Below are 20165 nucleotides of genomic sequence, written 5' to 3' on the forward strand. Positions count from 1 at the left end.
AATAAAGCATGTGTAGCTGTGATGTGATTTTGCAAATGTGGGGTTTGTTTGTTGTGGGGTTTTTTGTTTTGTTCTTTAAACACGCCTCTCTTGCCTGCAGGCTGTTATTTGTATCTTCAGATGGTACAGTTTCCAGCATACACCGAGTGTCCCTCAGTGGAAGTGATATGATAAATATTTTAAAAACCACAGAGAAAATAAAGGCCATCTCACTAGATTTGGTTGATACAAGGCTCTACTGGATCCAACATGACCATGGAAAAGAGATTTCCCATATTGGATCATGTGACTATGATGGTGGGGCTGTTCGTTTCCTCAGGAATTCTGTCCGGTGAGTTTTCCTCAGCTTGTCAGAAATAAAACACTCATTTCAGGGATGCAGTTAAGCTCTCTTCCTCATTCTCCCTTTTATTGGGTCAGTTGACAACATGAGGAGTGTAAAGTGTAGTGCAAATGGCCTGTGACTGTAAACAGAACATTAAAGATAGGAAAATGGAAAAATATCACTGTTGTAAGGATAATACTGCTACCCAGTACTCTCCATCTCCCAAACTTTTAGCAAATGGTAACTAATTAATCCTTAGAATTCCTCCCTAAGTGCTTATTAGTAACACTAATTATTAGTGTTTATTATTTTCTACAGATAGGGGAGCCAAAAGGAGAGATTAAATGATTTACCCAAGGTCACAGTGGGTGAGCTCAGGTGTCTGAGCTGTGCTCGAGACTGAACTCCATCCTCATCTAAGCCTGTGTAGTGGTTTGGTTTGCTAACCTATGACAGCCTGTTGTCCTCAGCTGCTGGGTGGGGAGGCTTGGCCCTGTGCTCAGGCTCTCCAAGGAGCATCAGCAGATGTGGACAAAACTGTGCTGTGCAAGAGAATTGTTCCCCAGTGCCAGGGCTAAGCATGGCTGAGGGGGCTCTTAGACCCATGTGCTTTTGGCCTTCGTGATGTGCAGGGGTACAGGTACCTGGTGGTGGTCATGGGGCCAGTGAGGGGATCAGGAAAAGGTTGTCACTGAAGTGTCTTTCAGTATGGTTGGGTCACCATGTGTGAAAAAGGGATTTCCAACAGCAAATTGAGAAAAACACACGTTTTTTTCTGGCCTGCTGATTTAAATATGTGGTGCATCATTTGCATATCATGAACACAAAGGTGACTTCTCCCTACACCGCCAGTAGTAACACTGGATTTTTCCTTACTTTTTTTCCCTTTCTCCCTTGAGCTGGTTGTTGTTCACTGGGGCATTAATCCTTTGGACTGGATGATCTAGATTCTCAGTTTTCCACCTGGATTATGTGCTGGAAAGTGGAAGACAAAAATACCTCTTTAAATATTTTTTCTGCTCTCTCTCTTATTTAAAACTTGGCCTTTTTGTGATTTCTGCTAGCTGCTATAACTGACCAGTGAATGGAAACTACGTTCCTGAGATAGGAGAAGCAACAGAAAATGGATTTTAGGAATGCCCTACTCCTACCACTTCATCTCCACCCTGACTTCCTCAGACAGTCTGAATTGTCAGAGCAGGCACTGGATATTGGGAAATGATGGAACTTATCTGACCTACATCCTTCAATAAACCAAGTTTCCATTTTGGTTGCTGGGTTCACCAGAAGCAGGGTGACACCTTCCAGTGAAGTCAGTCCTGAACAGTAGATCATTAAACCTGTGAGAAATGCAGGCTATCCATTTTGTGTCTATTTCTTCCAAATTTGCAGGATTATGATTGCTGAATTATTTTGGGAATGTCTCTGCACCTCTTCTGATTCTCATATATAGAAGATAATATAGTGTGTGTATACATATATATATATATATATATATATATATATATATATATATATATATATATATATATATAAAATATGTTTGAGTGATATATATATAGGGATCAGGTAACGTGCCACTTTGCTATCTTCTCTTGTTGTAGACACCAATTGCTTGGTATGTCTCTTTTTGCTGAGCACCTGTACTACTCAGACTTGAAGTCCGGCATGATATGGAGAGCCAACAAATATACTGGAAAAGTTGTAGTCACAATTAGCCTGAAGCCATCATTTTTCCCACCAGTGGAGATAAAAATAGTACATCCATTTAAACAGCCAGGTGCAAGGATTGATTCTCAGGATTTGGGTAAGTAAATGTAATGCTGCGGTTTTACGTGTGAGAATAATAATGTCATACCCCCTGATTCTCTGCAGTAAGAATTTTCTTTGACAAAATTCCAGGCCTCAGTGAAGTAAAGGAAAAAGTTTTTTTTTTTTACTTCAGTGGTCCACAGTTCCTCTTGGTGTGTGTAGCTCCAGCTGAGTATCAGGCTAGAAGCGTGCTGAGCATGAGCTGCTCATTTCATTAATCTGAATACACATGCAGATAAATGTGACTTTCTCCTTCTCTTGCCTTTCTTTACACAAGGATATTTTTATGCATTCCTGAGACATGCACAAAGCATACAGCTTTCTAATCCTCTGCCTACATTATCTTCATCAAATGTGTGCTTCATTCTGGAAGTTTTACTCTAGGGTGCATCTAAACACCTCTGATTGTTATGGCACCAAAGGATTTTTAGCACACAGTATGTTCTACAAATGGATGTCTCAGCTTTGCTGGGAAATGATTCAATTAAAAGTCAGCAGGTCTTAGGCAATGTTGAAGCTGCATGATAACTATAGAATAAGAGTCTCCTGTCTCTTTAATTGATACCAATTGCAGCCCACAGTGTGAGTTGGTCATCTTGCTGCCTTTCACAGTGGATCCAAAAATGAAAGTAATTGACTATCAATAGTTCACCTTCCTTGAGGATTCCTGCTGAGGCAGTAGGAAGTGGGGGATATCCAGGGAAATAATATCTTGTCCTCTAGTCTCTGGGGAGCAGAGCATTCTTGCTTTAATGGAATAGCTTCTGTCTCCAGTTTTGCTTGGATAAGAGCAACGGAGCAAACAGCCTGGAGGCATTTGTGTATCAAGCAATGGTTGCACAACCCCCAAGGGAAGATGGCCATGGATTCCCAGAGGTATAGACAGTATAAAGACATGGGGAGAATATAGTGTTTGTTCTAGTTTGTATGAGCAAAAATGAAACTGTAAATACCTCTTCGAACTATTCCTGAATAGTTACTATAAAATAGGCTTTGTCTTTCTTCATGCCATCCAACAGCTTTATGCGGTACCATGCAGTCTCTGCCCTCTGAAGACTGGTCTGAGTGGGAAAACCAAAACCTTCAAAGGATCTTTCCCCTTCAAATGCTTTGTTTGCAGTGCCAAGATGTGTTGAGATGCAGAAGATAAAATGTTCCTGGAAATCCAGCTTACACTTGTAAGCACAGGGAGTCTCTATTCAGAGACAATACTTGATCTGTCCTTACTCTGGGGAAAATGGGTGTCCTGGCAAATGGAAGCACTTTTTTCTGCTGGCACATTTGGTGCCCTCACACAGAGGAACTAAGCCAAGGGCGTGCAGCTTGATTTCAGTGGCTGTGGGCACTTAGATTTTATTCTTCTCTCAGAAGATTAACTCCACTTCTTCCGCCAGAGCATTCTGCTTTCTGGCATTTCTCTTTCCATGGAAAAAAGGCTTTCTCTGCTTTTATTAATACATAAACTACCAATGTTTTCAAATGTATGTATACTTCCAACATGTTTAGTAAATTTTTATGTGATAGTAAATGTTGTCAAGAGTAGGCTTTTTTTTTTTTAATTCCAAATAACTTCTTGTAAAAATGTCTGGGAAGTGATGGAGTAGAAAGAAGCTTAACGGGCTGAATCCAGATGAACCTTTTGGACTTTGTATGTACATTACTTGGCTTATCCAATGCAAGAACAGGGATGAAAGGAGGACTAATGAGCCTGGAGTTCAAATGAGATTTATAGCTGAATTTACAAGAGAGAAACCTGGAGATAAAAGCATACCTAGACTAATTGGATGCTCTGTACAAGCTAAGAAAATGTACATTGCAACGTCATGTCAGCTGTGAATTATCAAGCTTTCTTTAAAGCAGATAACTAGCGAGTTCCTTCAGATGAAAAGGGAACTTAGGAGAAGTGTGCAACTGATATGATCTGATTTTTTTTTACTGGAATTTGAATTATTTACTTTGCTACTTAAATCCCCATGTCCTCTTCCCTTTCTCTTTCAAACGGCTTGGTCAGGGCCAGTAAGTAAAGAGAAGAGCATTAATTCATCTATGGGTCTGTTGTAACCCCACAGAACAACTTTGGTATGGCACTTCCAACAATGGCTCATAAAATATGTGCATTACTTTAACATCTCAAATACTGCCTCTGGCATTTTTAAAAAATCTTTCCTAACAGATTAATGATATTCAGTACACTTGGTTTGGGTGGTTTTTTTTGAGGAATTATGTTTTTTTTCTTTCCAGTGTAAGATACTAACATCAGTCTAATATCTGAGTACACATATTTCCATATAAGACAGGTGATGGGAGGGAAAAAATCCCACAGAACACAAGAAAGTTAGAAAGTATGGTTTGTAAGGGTTTTCTTCCAGAAAATACTATGTTATAAACTTTTTGATTCCTAATTTAATCACCATTCTCTTCAAGATTTGAAATGTGATTGGTTTTTTATGTATTGATATGGCTACATAGACTTCTAATACTTAGTTAAAAATTATTATCTTCTTGAGATTGTCCAGATGGCAAAACTATTGCTTCTGTTATTTATTCCATAACTCCCAGGTGTCTTAGGTCTTTTTAGACCACTTAGATCAATCATGGTACAAACATGGGGAGAAAAACAGAAACAGTGATAAACATATGATGCAGTCTTGAATGCAGTCTTGTTTCTGGCTTCTACTGTTTTGTGGCTGCATGCACTTGCACTTTTGTCATTCTAATGGGTTCTTTATTTGAAGATTAGACTCTCTACTACTGTATGTTCCCAATTCAGTTGCAGTAGAAAAAGATTGTGTCCAATTCAAAATTAATTATACAAAACGAGAGGCTTAGCTAAAACCACATGAAATTCAAGTCTCTTAAAGGGTAACATGCTAAATAGCATAGATAATATCCATCAAGTCATCCATTCATCATTTTTCATTTACTGATACAACATTTGTTAGAGAAGAATTAACCAGTTTGATGGAAATATGTGCAAGGTATCTGTGTTTGCAGACAGGCTGCAGTGTCTGTCTGGGAAATCATATATTATTACTTTTATAGATGTGATCTGTCATTCCACCAAGGGGCCAACGTTTTCTCTGTTGTGGCTAGCAGAAGAATAAACTTGGAGCTTAAATATTATGCAGTTTTCCATCTCTTGGAATTTATATTTTGAATTGGCAACAGCACAAGAACATTGGTTACATATGCATTTCTTTGCCTGTATGAACTCATGATTTCTTATACGTTACACACACAGCCAGGGCAAAGACAGTGTTTTGTGTGGCTGCATACCCATATTCAGTAGCATCAGTTCAGCTGTTATTGGCTTGGGAAAGGGGCAAGAAACTCCACAGGATGATTATGAAGATTAAAACACAAATAATAATTTTGGAGACAAAAATAAAATCATGAGTGCATATCTGTTAAAGCCCAGCCCTGAAAGACAGCTGAGCCCAGACATGAGGCTCTGCAAATCCTTCCCATGAAAAACGATACTGGAGTAACTTTTTCTGTGAAGCAGGAGAAATGGGAAGGCTCCTGGGGACCTGTTTGGCGCTTTTTGCTTCTTCCTTTGAAGAAAGGTTCAACATTTATAATGCTTGTATTTCTCATAGATCCATTCCAATACAATTCTCTAGGATGTGCTAATGCTCTTCAAATGAAATGAAGTGTACAAATGAAGCACATGGTCATTATGACCTGCCCAGCTTTTTTGTTAAATAATATAAGTAATTATGAGGTAATAATACTCCAATATAATCTTCAATAATAATAATAGCAGTCTTAGCACATTGTGTTTTAAAAATCTCTCTTCTCTCTCTTTTCTGCATGTGTGCTTCCTCTCTGTTATTCTTATTCCAGAGTGTTTTACAGAGTAATATATAATACTGTGCAGGACGTGGGGGCATGTGAAAACTGAATTTTCCCTTTCATAGTTGCTATAGGAATGGGCCCAAGTCAAACCATCCCCTAGTTCAGGCTCTCTCTAAATCTGCTTGTGCTGACACAGAGCTCGAAATGATTGTTTGCACACACCTACTCCTAGTATTCCAAGTACTTTGATTTTCACAGTGATTGGCTTTTTGCCTGATTTTACAAATAGAAAAAAATAAAAGTTATTTTGTACTAATAAGAAGTTCCTCAGGGTGAGCAAGCAGATGTTGAGGAGAAAATACACCTCTTATCATCTTTCTCCTGGAAGGTTAATATGGTACTTCACCCCACTTACACTGTAATCATTCTTCCAGAAAAAGAAATCTGTGATTTGAACAGAGAGAAGTGCAGAAGAAGAATCTGCAGGCCAGACTCAAGGACTCATCGGTGTAAATGTTCTAGTGGCTTTATTTTAAGTCGAAATAAACAGTTTTGTGAAGGTAATGCATTAATTTCTCATAAGCTTTATTCCTTACATGAAAAAATTCTTCTGTTCTTTTACTTATTATCTTGAGTATGAAAAATCATAATGAAGTTCTAAAAATTTCACTGTGCCATTTCGGTTTTGTGTCCTTCCAAGTTCTGAAGTAGTTTAAAAAGAGACCTATGAAAGTGTCACAGGTGCTATTCTTGTGAGAAACTTTGGCCTTAGTCTGAGTAGATAAAGGAGCTTCAGATAAGTCGAAATGCTTACGTGTGCTAGTTTATTTTTAAATAAAAATGAAATCAGAGGTATCACCAAAGGTGAAACATTGAATAACCCAGCAACAAGATGTCTGTCTTAAGTATCACTTTCAAAAAAGACAGAAATTCTTAACATTCTTCTAAATGTTTTTATCTGGATTGTTTTATTTTACTATTAATAATAGATAGCATGATGCTTTTTAATGCATCTTTTTCACAACATGACCAGGTTTTATAAGATATAATGGCATCAGAATTCCTAGCTTACAGGATTTACAAACCTGCCTGAGCACTGGTGTTCCAGTTCTCAGGAAATTCACCAGGTTTGATTTCTGAATTTTGACTTCTAATGCACTTGTGTTTTGAGGCTTTTACTTAAGTCATGTTGAAGCCAAATTTTTAAAAATAATTTTTGTTTGAAGAAGGTGTCTAATGTGAATTTTTTGGATGTGCACAGGATTTAAATGGCACTGGAATCTGTATAGAAAGGCATATTTTTGAAAGTTCTCTAGGCACCTATGCTGGACACATGCAGCCTGAGTATGTTTTGCTAGAAGGTTTTTAACACTGATTTATATGAGGTCTGGAAAACCTTTTTCCTATAATTCATCAGGAAAAGCATATTTTCGTAAAATGAATGCAAAAAAAGGAGACACTTCTTCAGACTGTTACTTTGTTTCATTAATCGATTCCCCAGCATTGGCTGATGATGTTATTCTGACTCAACAAGTCCTTCTTTTTGCAGACATTAATGAATGTGGCTTCTGGAATCACGGCTGCACTTTAGGCTGTGTGAACATCCCTGGTTCCTATTACTGCACCTGCCCGAGAGGCTTTGTTCTGCTGCCTGATAGGAAAACATGTCATGGTAAGGAGCTGTAATAGAGAAACCCTTGGAGTATCATATTGGAGAGAGTCCTCATTTAACACTGGAACTGCTGAAAGTTCTGTGTGTTGAGTTGCTTGCTTCCAATCCCTTATTAAGTAAGCAGGATCGGCTTAAACTGAGTGAACTGATTTCTGATGTCATGTTTGAGGAAGCGTATGTTACACGTGAGAAATTGTATCCATTTCTTCAGAGGAGGAAGAAAAAAAGCCATGTCTCCAGAGCAGCCTCTTCTCAGATGAGGACTGGTGACATATTCCAGGTGGATAAGCAGTTATGTATTTTTAAATGTGGTGTCTGAATTTGGCTCACTCTGCCAGAATTTGCCCGGTCTCTGAACGAGCAGCTCAAAGCATCTTGTATTTTCTTTTCAGATCAGGGCTGATAGCATCGTTAATATGTATGCCATTAGTGGAATTAAATGCGTATGTCAGTCTAGAAATGAATTAAGCCTTTCTAAAGTAAGTCTAGAACATAAAATGTGAAAAGCTTCCAGGTTTTGACGTCTTGGGATGTTGCCAGTCACTTTTGAAGTGAAACTTCTGCATAGACAAAGGTCATTCTACTTTGCTTCTATGGAAATAAAACATTGGGGTAAGCCCCAGGCAGGAGTGCCCATGCACGCCAATGAGTTCAGTGTGGATCATGGCAGGATCAGGATCTAGGGCATATTAAATATCACTACTGGAGAGTAAATATAGCCATAGAATCTATCAGACTTTAGCAGTCAGTCTATTTTAGACTCCAAGAGTCCTGGGCAGGGCTGGATGATCTCTGTGGGTCTCTTCCAACTGAGGATATTCTATGGTTCTGTAAGAGCCACTTCTTCCTCTTTATTAAGAGGGAGCCAGGAGCAGGATTCAGTGACCCAAACGTGGGTATTCAGGGTGTGTGTGACAGCTGCAGAAGGCAGCCAGCTGTGGCAGAAGACATATGGGAGTGCTGCAGCCAGAGGTTATTGGGAAGTGGGATATAATTTTGCCTTCAAAACAACACTTAGGCACTCTACAACTCAGTCCTACTTTGGATGACCAGCTTGAACTGTATGACTGCGTTTTGAGTGGCTCAAATTAGATAGAAAAGAATGTTTTTCTAGCACAGGCTAGGGGATGCAGCATGGACTGTGTAACTCATCAACTACTGCAGCACAAGGCAGATGTTCACTAACTATGCAGCTTGAGAGAGAGAGACACACACAAGGTGTGAAGTCCAAATGCTGGCCAGAGATTTTGATGCTTTGTCCTCCAAGTCCTTTATGAAGGTCTTCATCTAAAGCCACAAGTTCTGGTCAGAAAGAAACTTGAATTTTCTGGACCCTATTCTCTGTGCTTAAGTCATTAGCACAGTCCAGTCCAGAATGCAGTTGCCCTGGAAAACCAATATTTGCAAGAGTTATACACCATTTAAGCCAGTGTGTGCAACTGATTCATAGAGGCAGCTGTGGGAATCATGCATTAGTTCCAGTCTTCCAGCGTGTGTTGCCATATGGCACTGGAACTGGGACTGCAATACAGAAGGTAGAAGGAGCATATCTTGTGAAATTGAGTTAAAGAAATACTCAAAAAAGGGAAAAATGCTGGCACTGCAATGTTTCTAATAGCAAATAAAGGAAAGCTATTGCCAGGTCATATGATTTTGCCCTTATAACTTCTAAAATTGACACTAAAGAACATTGTTTCTGGAAGGTTCATCTGCTGTTTTCATTGATCCTTTATATTTGGAGTAGTAGGAAAGTAGTTCTTCCTCATTCTCTTTGTCTTTCATATTTATTCTTTCAGCATAGATTCCTTGTAGTTTTTAAAACCTGATCTGTTCTTGATGAAATGTAAGAAATAAAGTTTTCAAAATTACTTATATATTGATAACATGTCTGCAGGGAATTTTGGAAAATTTAAAGCTTATAAGTATAATGGCTTCAGGACTTAGCAATTTTGGCTTTCCCCTGGGCTGTAATAAGGTGAAAGCGTGAAAAAAAGTTTTGAAAAACAGAAACAAAGCAAAAAAAACTGCAGAAAGACTGCAGAAGTGTTGCAGTCTCAACACCACACTTTTATTTATTCATATATTTCATTTATCTGTTTTTTTCCTTCTTTTGCTGTGTAAGAAGGTGTTAACATCTCTGTTGGGGGCCTAGTAAAAATTTTTATCATCATTTATGATTTTTTTTTCCTCCTTAAATTACTGTAGAGCTAATTATGTGCACAAGTAATGACACTGAATGTAGCCATGGCTGCCTTCAAACATCCAAAGGCCCTGTTTGCTTTTGTCCGGAAGGATCTGTACTCAAAGTGGACGGCAAAACATGCACAGGTAAGTTCCATTTTTTCTAGCTGAAGTGACTGCCAGGCTCTGTTTATTCTTGGCACCAAGAGGCAGAAGTGAATGAAGGCATTTTACACTCATTTTGAAGAGCTGCAAATGATTGTACAAGATAAAAGGCAAGAGAATGTAAGGTGCTTTGAGTGCTGACATGAGCAGTACTCATCTTCATCTTTTAATGGATTTTTAGTAGCAGCAACATCCAATATTTGCAGGCCAAATTCTTTTGTTGTCGGCACAGATCAAGGCATGTTGCAGATTTTTGTTGTGGGAGACATGTAAAATTTATACTCAAGGAGAAATATATGTACAAAATTAAGGCTTGGGTGAAACCTGAAGATAGTTTTATTGACATCATGCATCCCATGTTCAGACTCACTCTAACTTACCCACAAATGGAATTTTTTGCAGTCAGAATACTTGAAGCTGCTACACTCACTAATCTGCCATTCCCCATTTCAGCAATTTTTCAAATTCAGGGGACCATAGCTTCTCAACTGCATCTTTTCAGTCTTAGGGACCAAGAATACTCCATTACTGACAGCTGTGAAAAAAATCCTCTTTCCCTTTTAATCCCTTTCATATCGTGGGCTGTACTTTATATATAGATTCAGTCATTATTTCTGTTTTGCTATCTCATGCTGGTATTTAGAATATAACAGAAAGAATAACAAATGAATGGCTTCTTTTTACATGAAATCTTGGTTTGTTTTATTAGAAAGCATCAATTTGCCATCCCAGCCTAACTAATTTCTGGGGAGAGGATTGCATAAATATGCTGTTTCTTTGCATGGAGTGCAAAGTCTGATAAAATTTATTACTCTGTTGTAGATGGGATGAGATTTGCATGGGAGAAGAGTTCTCTGAAACACATGGAAGACACTTTCTTTATGTATCCTACCCTCCTATCTCCCATCTTGTGCTGTAAATTTTCAGGAAAACTCTGGAACAAATTACTACTAATTTGTTTTCACTTCACTAGGCTTCTGCTTTCAGCAGGAAGCCTTTTGCTAAATCTACCAGTCGCTGAGATGATTTGCACTGTAGAAATCCTGAGCAGAGTGAATCACTCTCTTATACCTCTGATTTTGTTGTATTTCATTTTTTTTTAGAACGGCACAGTAAAATTTTACAAATGCTCTGTTTAAGGTTGTACCTCTCCAGATAATGGTGGCTGCAGTCAGATATGCTCTTCTTTAAGCCCATCCTCCTGGGAGTGTGCTTGTTTTCCTGGATATAAGCTTCAGCGAGACAGAAAGCACTGCACTGCTGTAGGTCAGTGTCTTTGTATGCCTGCATATTTCTGCCAATAAGAGCAAAACCTTTTTTGAGTCCTTTAAGGTGGATGACACAACTGGGATCCCTTTTTGCACTGATTTCAGGTTACTTTGTGAAACTTGGGAAGTACTAATTGTTAGGAGAGAGAATCTATTTTGGAAATAAACCAGAACAAGCACCAGTATATGGTTGAGTCTCCTTCACAGAAAGCTCAGTTTTTGATCCCTCTTCAACACTTCACTTTGGGCTCCCATACTGTGGAGGTCTGTCCTGCAGTATGCAGGGTTTTGTGCCTTCATATATATGTGGGCATAGTTTCTGCCCAATGTTGCAGACCAGGGGCTGAGGTGTCTATGTTTGGAGAGCAGAGTAGGAAATAGTCTGTTGAAGGACTTTCCATACAGGGATATTTCTCCCGCAGTGGCCCAAGGAAGCTGAGGTGTTTGATGCGCATGTTTGGATTCCAGACCCTTCTGTTCCTTCTGAGAAAAGGGCAGACCCTGGTGATCAGCAAGGTATAAGCAATTGCCAAAGAGAGAGGAGGAGAGAGAAGATTTTGATTTGTACCCGAAATAAGGGGAAAGCTATATTCTTTTTGGAGGACAGTATTTTTCTTGCTTTTACTACACAGGGCTTCTCCATATGCAAAACTCAAGTGAAAAGTCAAGCTCATGTGAAATGTAGAGAGATTATTGCCTTGAGGCTAAGGCACTCAGTGTGAAATGCAGCAGGACTAGTGACTGCTTTTGTCAGAAATGTTGAGGCTAATGCTGTAAACTTGCATTCACATTTATCTTTAATTTCCTGAGGCAAGTGGAATATAGGAAAATTGCCATAATATCTTTGTATTCCTCATTTTATCATTTCCTATTACTTATTTACAACGCTAGTTAGGTAGTAATGCAAGTTGGAGATCACTTTGAACTTAGTGCAATAAACATGCTGGCAAATTTTCATCAACAGGTCCTAAGCCATTTTTGTTATTTGCAAATGGCCAAGATATCCGTCAGATCAGTTTTGATGGAACAGATTATACAAGCTTACTTGACTGGCAGATGGGAGTAGTCTTAGCACTGGACTCTGACCCAGTGGAAAATAAGGTAAGGCATTGAAAATGAGAGCATTCTGGAGTGTTTCAAGGCCAAAAGTATTGAGCTTTCCTGCGCCTTAACCTTTCCTCTCTCAGTGATCTGGATTACACGTTATGCTGCTCGTTGTTCTGTTGCCTGTCTAGGAGCACAACTGATACAGGCTGCCAAACAGTAGCTGAAGAGTTTCATTCTTCAATTACTTATTTTTTGTACATTGAAAATAATTCACAGAGAATTTAGATTTCTAAATTCACTTCAGGCATGATTTCAATTTCAAAGAATTTTTGCGTGGCTCCATTAAGTTTTCTCCATTAAGACTGCGGTATTTTCTGGAAATATATTGTGGGGTTTTTTCACTGTGTAGCAGTATGAGCAAAGGTATCTTTTCTTTTGTACAGCTAAATCTGTATGATCCCTACTAAATGTAGTAGTAATGGTAACAAGAATTATTTCCCATGTTCTGATATTATTGAGCAAAACTGCTGAATGCTCACAGAGTTTATTGCTCTTCCAGAATGTCTTCCACACATTCGAGATAGTGCTGTTGGAAACAGGAGTCTTCTCTGTATAAAGAGCTGTTTGTCTGTGAGGCCACATCCTAATGTCCTACTCCTTGTCTGCAGAGTTAGGAAGGAGTTCAGCTGTGCTTTGCTAAACCTTCTGTTGCAGATAGTTGTATTTTCCCATGGAGAGACTTGTTTACACTGTAAAAGTGTTGCAAAGGAATCCTGGATGGTACAGTGAAAGCTGATGAGGAGCTCAGTTAAATTGTTGGAAGCATCTCAAGGCCCAGATGGACACAGCCAAACAAATGTGAATGTTACCAGATCTGCATTTACAGGAGGAGCACTTCAGGCGCTTCTGGAACATTGCCACCTGCTCCTGAAATAAGGCCCTGCTGGAGAGGTAGCAGTTGTCCTGGGCTGTGCCAAGTGTAGATGAGCTGTGCCAGGGACTCTGGTGTGCTCTCAGGATCCCCTCCTGTTGTGTTAGGGTGGGCAGTACACAGGTGAGGGGACATGCAGGGGCCATCCAGGCTGCGGGAGTCCGGTCTTGTCAGCACCGAGCTGAGTGGCAAGGCAGCACCCATTTGTGTTCCCAGGATATTGAATTAGCTGGTCTAAGCTAGAGGCTCCCTCCTGTTTTGTTTGACCTCGTGGTTAGCATCAAAGCAAGTTATTTGTTTTGCTGTTACCATTTCCAGAGAAAGCCTCAGCACTGCTTTTCATGTGGGTCTGCCATACAGTGTTTGGCTCCCTCTGGTACTGAATACAAGACAAAATTTACACGTCCTTGGAAAATGCAAACCTAGTTTCCCTACCAGCAAAGAACTTTTCTTTTGACCCCAAACTAAAAAACCTCTCCTGGAAATGTTAGAGCTTTACAGAATAGACACCCAGTAAAAAATTAAGATAGCTGCAAGATGAAGGAGGGGAAAAAAATAGAAGCAAACTTTTTAACTCCTTTTCCCCTTCCCAGCTCCTCGATATGCATAGAATTCTACTATCTTCTCCGTACTTCTCTGTTTTCAACATAAGCAGCCAGTGGAATGACAATGTGCTCTTTTTGACTGCTCCTACTTTTGCTTCCTCAGCTGTGCTTCATGTGAAGTAGCTACTGGCTGAAACAAAACCACAGGATATACAGAGGGCTGTATATAGGGCAACCAGGATTTACAGCTAAGCACAAGCTGCCTGTAGAAGTCATCCTGGTTGAAGGATAAGTTCTTTTTTACTTGATCAGGGATCATGGGTTACCTGTGCAGCCTTTTGTGAATAAGCGGTTTAGGGAATTTCCAAGATGAAAAAGGTATTTTAGAAATGGAGATACTAGACAGGGGGGGAGAGTAGAAAGTGAGATGGGAACTAATGACACCTCATATGTTATTTATTTACAGATTTACTTTGCCCATACTGCCTTGAAATGGATAGAACGAGCTAATCTGGATGGTTCAGATCGTGAAAAGGTTATTCATGAAGCTATAGATACACCCGAAGGCCTTGCTGTGGACTGGATTAACCGTAAATTGTATTGGACAGACAGAGGGTACATGCTCCACAGTGCATTTATGTTGAAGCATGCCATAAAATATTTGGAATAAATGACTGCTGATACAGAAATAGCTGAGATATCACTCTAATTCAGTAGTGCTTCACATTCTGACTGGGTAGTTGTAGTCTCAAGTATATACAGTAGGAAGGATCTTTAAAACCAAAATGCTGGAAGTTCACTTTCAGCCTGCTATTGTATTTTTATCTTTGTCTTTCCAAGAAGCAAGGGTTTGGACTCAGTTGCAAGGAATCTAAAGCATGCACTGCATATATACACATATGTATGTGCACATGTGGGTGTGAATATATTTGCTTACACTCTTCTTTATATACATACACTGCCTGTGTGTGTTTATAGGTATATCTTTATATATATACATATAAAAAAAGAATATTACTGTACTGAGCACGTCTTGGATGGAAATCAATGTTGTTGGCAGCTAGAATCATGCTATTGGAGAGCCTTTGTTTATTATCTCTGATAAAAGAGGAATGACCACTGCCAGACAATATGACCACCTTTCAGCTGATACCTAACCTTATGTGCAGAGGGAAACAAAACTGACCTTTGATGAAAAGGCAGTGTCAGATCACAAGTAATGAAGACTCCTTGGAGAGTGGTCATGAGCTTTCAGTATGATCCATAATTCATTAGTCAATAAAAAATAATTTCACCCTCCTTCTCCATTTTAAACATTCTGCTAGTCCACTTCCTTGCTTCTAGGTACAATCTTGTCACATGAATGTGCTGCTGTAGAAATATGCCCACGTTTCTTGTAAGATGGGAGATTATGGTGCTTCTCTCCATAGGACAAGGGTTCAGGGAGAAGGTGAGAATTTGAACCTGCGACTTCCTTCTCACCCACTGCATTTACCTGCTTGTATTTCACATTTGCAGGAATATATTTCTCCTTCCATCTCTGTGGAGCCTTTCTTTGAAGGTTCAAAGAGGCACGGAAGGCTGTAGGCTTGCTTGCAGGTAGATGCTGGTATTTCTTTGGCAAGGTGAATATTGCTAATAAAATCAGTTTTCTGGAAAAAAGGTGAATTGGAAGATTGCCAATGTAGATTCTATACTTGGCTTGGCCACTGATTTTATGAGTAATCTTAAGACTCTTAGCCTCATTCTTTCCTGCAAAATAGATGTAATATGTAAAATGACCAGTGATTTCTGGATGAAAAATGCTATGTAAAAGTACTAATTAAAAAAAAATTCTTTATACATTTGGTAATGGTATTCAGTTAGGAGCTGGTTTTCCTCCTGACTCCCTTCAAAGCTAGCATTTATCTATTGGTAATCATACTTGCAATTCATTATTCACCCAAAGAAGGAGAACTTCATGTCTTCTGCAGAGCAGCAGGTATTTTATCATCATGCCCTGGACCAGATAATGAAGCTGTAACATGAATTACTTGTTGATAAAACAACTAGGCATCCCACATCAGCAGGATTACTTCCTGTCGCTGTGAAATTATTTATTACAGCTAAACTAGAGCAATGCAAAATCTTAGTACATTCAGCCCAAGAAGATAATTAAAAAAGATAGCAGGGAGGACCTAACAGTGCTCTGTGTGTTGCAGGAAGGTGTGCATTGAAAGGAGCAATCTGAATGGAATGCAAAGAAAAATGATCATCTGGGAGGATCTCTCCCAGCCCCGAGGGATTGCCATTCACCCATTTGCTAAGTAAGGAGTGATAAACACAGTAAATCATGCAATACTTGTGGAGGATTTTTAAAAATGAGCATGCAAGCCTTGCCCTTTTTGGCAGTCAAAACATGCATTAGTCTTGTGCTGGGTTGGTCATTGCCTTGCAGAGTTGTGTGAACTGTAATGTTTTATTGCAGGGTTTCTGTCATGAGTTGGGACATGTTCATTTCTCATATAGATTTTAGAAGAAAGTAATAGGAGCATTAATGATACTGTATGTAGTTTAAACTAAAGAAAAGCATGAGCAGCTGAGGTCACTGACAGCTGTAGGTACCACACTAGAAACTTTGGTAGTTCCATATCTATTAGTGTGAAGAAAGTAATCACTTTTAACCAGTAGTGCTTAAAAAACAGCCATTTTTTTTTGGTTCACGTTTCAGTTTCAGAGGAAACTAAACCTAATTTACTGTTCTGGAGATTTCTTGTTTAAAATGCACCTTATAACTTCTTAATCTGTGTTGAAATGATCACAGGAGTTTTAGGCATTCAAACTCCTGATGAAATTCTGGCTATCTCAATCAATGGTAAAGTCCCATGGATTTCAGTCAATATGCTTGTAGTAGGAGCATTTTAAATCTGGTCTTTCAAATTTTGTTTTGATGCTCATATCCTGCTATAACTAAGTACCGATTAATCAAATAAAGAAGCAGGGTTGGGAGGATGTTTTTTTAGCTTGCCTCTGGACATAAAAGACCTGAAAGAATCTTTCAGTAGAGGTTGAATGCTATAGAGACATTTTTCAGGAAAACTTTGAAGAAAGCTAGCTTCTGGAAGATTGTTTATTAAAATTATTGGTAGAGGAAAAAAGTGCAAGGGAAAACGGAGGAATGTAAATATTAAAGAGGGATGTGAAACAGAATTAAGGCTCTTAAAAATACTGATCCCTGCATGACTGGAGCAAAACTGCTTCTGTAATTAAATCTAAGTGAAGCCCTTATAATAATAATTTCAGTAAACCTGACAGAGGCAGGGAAGATGAGCCCGAACTTCAGAAATTTTTTACAATTTTAGCTGTCCCCATTTTGAGTTACCTTCTAGCATAGTCATTGAAAACCACTAAACACTCAGTGAGTAACACACAGGACTCTAGAGGGAGACCCTGAGAATCATGATTTTATTAAAAAGAGAAAGACTGTGGGTCTGATACTCTGGTCTGTTTTTCTTAAAACAACCTGCTTACTCTTGCTTGTTTTCCATGGGTCATGGGTAATTTTGGTTTCATTTGTGTATTGTTACATCCTTGTTTAGGCAAGGGTCTGGCTAATGCATCATTTTCTGTGGTCTAAACCACCATCAGCTGACACATGGAAAATCAAAAAGCAGATATGAACAGCTGGCAGTTATTGTAGTCAGGAGCTGTTTTCCAAGGGTTTCATGCCAGTGAACAGAGTAAGGATTCTGCATAAGTCCCAGTGTAATCACCTGGAGTCTTATGGCAAGTGTGAAAAGATCAGCAGCCAATATGTTTGCTTGAAGTGTGCCCTTTTTCTCCTGTGACTCAGGGCTGTATTGCTCTGATCTGACCTTTCTGCTTTGAAAGAACTCCATGGAGAGGAGGACAAACATTTACTTACTGACTTCCTGTATTCATTTTGTTTTCTGAAGGAGATTATTCTGGACTGACATGGGGGTCAACCCGCGGATTGACAGCTCTTCATTAGAAGGCTTCGATCGCTGGGTCATAGCCAGCACTGGCCTGGTGTGGCCCAGTGGAATTGCTCTGGACTACGTGGCTGACAAGTTGTACTGGTGTGATGCTAAACAGGCCGTGGTTGAGAGCGCAAACCTGGATGGTTCTGGTCGTCGAATTCTTGCACAGAATGATGTAGGTGAGGCTTTGGGGTTGATAATTATCTACTGCTGCTTGTCCACGTGCATCTACATCTGCATATGTGCATGTAAATTACTGGCCAGCTGCTGTGCTGTATATCCCATGCAACTCTCTGCTGGGGTTAATGACAGCACTTAAGTTCTTCATTCTGTTACCCAGCTGACTTTTATTCATTTTAGCAAAAGTATGTCTTTCTAACACTCACTGATTTTATTAATGAGTCACTTTGAAGGACTTCTCTGCCTTCACAAAAGAATGAAAAGAATCAAAACAGTAAAAATGTCATTTGTTCTTCCCATGTGTGGCTGCTTAGTTTAACTCAGGTTTTGCTGTGCTTATTGCATCAAGGAGTTATATTGACGTAAGACGAAAGGGAATTAACCTGGATCTCTAAGGTCCTTGAGCAGCAAACCTGCACCTGCAATGTTGAACACTGGAATGAGTCTAAACACACGATAGCAAATGAAAAATGATTTTACAAAATGCTGGTGGTTTTTATAACTGAGATTTCTACTGCATGACACATAACTGTGTTGTCCTGAAAGAAGAGAACAGAAGTGTTGGCAACAAGGAACTGATGTTGTACCACTCCTAAAGTAAACCATGTGTTTAAGAATCTTGTACACAGCAAATCAGTTTCTGGAGAGGGCAATTCCTTTTGATCATGGGATCTCTCTGGGGACCATTTTGTAGGTGTGCATACAAAACATGGGCAGACTGAGGACTTGTAGCTCAATACCATGACTGCTGTGGGTAACTTTATGGTTGCTCTGTTGAGCAGCCCCTATTCAAGTCTGTGCTCTGCAAAGGCTTGTGTTCATCACCTAAGCCAGATACCCTCCTACTCCTTTGAAGGTGAGCAGAGTGAGGTCCTCGAGGAATCAGTGTTCTCCAGTTTATACGACATCAAAAAGCCTGAGAAGAGAGAGTTTCCAGAGTTTCCAGAGATTCCTCTGTCCTCCCCTGCTGTGCATATTCTGCTGTATGCTCCACCTTGCAGCAGATCTGCAAAGGAGAACCTTGAAGTCTGATCATAGTTTCATTTTGTTTCCCCACAAGAAGTAAGACAGTGTCTTACAGGGAGAAAACAAAGAAGGAGAGCTAGGAGCACTATAGAAACATGGACTATGAGAAAGGAGCAGTGATACGGCTGTTTGGAGGTGAGAGAAAAGGACATCAACCTCTGTATGCAAGGAAGTGAAAGAGATGAAGACCTACCTGTAGGGGTATGAATTTAGAGAAGCAAGAGAACAAGTCCTGATGTTTTGCTAATGCTGTTAGTGAGACCAGAATTCAGTTTTTGTTCTGAACAGCCGTACACTGGAGGACGGGAAGGTGGCACCTCTTCGCAGGTGTTGAGCTGTAACATGAGTTTTTATTACAGCAGCTCCCTCTAGTGCCCCTGTACTGAGAGCTCATTCAGTAGAGCTGCATTCAAAAATAGGTAAATTACTTCTGCTCTTCCGCCTAACCCCGTTTTCAGCTGTGAGTAAACCAGCCTGTAATGACCTGCCCAAGGCAACGAAGAACACAAGCATCCCTTTTGTTTATGCAGTGGGTTGCATTTGCACTGTTCCTGCTATCTCCACTGACTGACACTCTGCTTCTAATTTTAATCCTTAATGTATTTGCAAAATAACAGGTTAATAAATTGCTGGTCAAAGCAGGGTGCTGTTTGAGAATAGTGCAAACACGATCCTAAAATTGTGAGCAAATGTTTGGGTGAGAACAGTATCTAGATCTTGGTCTAGTTGTTCAAATTTAGTGGAATGAAAAGGTAAGAACCAAGGTCAGTGATTGAGAATGGGTCAGTGGAGGCAGTGAGGTGCCAACAATACACTCTTCAATGTAACACTTAAGAATACTTAAAAAGGGTCTTATAAATTTTTTTTTTTAAAGGAGTGTTTTTTTCAGTTCATTTGTGAGGTGAATTTAAGATATACTAACACATACTCCTTCCCCAAGGAGTATCTGATCTTTTGTTTGCTTCTTTGCTTGTCTTTGATTTAAAAATTTTTTTTAAGCCAATATATGTTGGGATCCCAATTTCTTTACTGAAATTAACCATCATCTAATTGAGGTCTTACATTAAGAAGCAAAAGCACAGATCATAAAAACCATGTGCTTACAAAACATACTTTTCAGAGGCGCTCAGACTGCAGCGCACGCTGAGGCTCTAAGGACCAGAACAAAGCAAACCTGCTTCAGCCAGGAAGCATCCACTCTGAAGCCAGGTGTACATCCATGGAAGAATAGCACG

General features: G+C 39.5%; 1 protein-coding gene across 2 annotated transcripts in view; it reads left to right on the forward strand.

Annotated features, from left to right (window-relative positions):
* EGF (epidermal growth factor) overlaps positions 1-20165 on the forward strand; it is a 58927-nt gene that overhangs the window by 16913 nt on the left and 21849 nt on the right. For both annotated transcript variants that reach the window (XM_069013345.1, XM_069013346.1), the window contains exons 5-14: positions 101-331; positions 1930-2132; positions 6370-6495; positions 7485-7607; positions 9813-9935; positions 11094-11219; positions 12186-12322; positions 14211-14359; positions 15946-16050; positions 17680-17903. In XM_069013345.1, the coding sequence (XP_068869446.1) occupies positions 101-331; positions 1930-2132; positions 6370-6495; positions 7485-7607; positions 9813-9935; positions 11094-11219; positions 12186-12322; positions 14211-14359; positions 15946-16050; positions 17680-17903 (1547 nt within the window). The remainder of the gene's footprint in view (positions 1-100; positions 332-1929; positions 2133-6369; positions 6496-7484; positions 7608-9812; positions 9936-11093; positions 11220-12185; positions 12323-14210; positions 14360-15945; positions 16051-17679; positions 17904-20165) is intronic.

Source organism: Aphelocoma coerulescens, chromosome 4, assembly GCF_041296385.1.
Source record: "Aphelocoma coerulescens isolate FSJ_1873_10779 chromosome 4, UR_Acoe_1.0, whole genome shotgun sequence".
In the NCBI taxonomy this organism is placed as follows: Eukaryota; Metazoa; Chordata; class Aves; order Passeriformes; family Corvidae; genus Aphelocoma; species Aphelocoma coerulescens.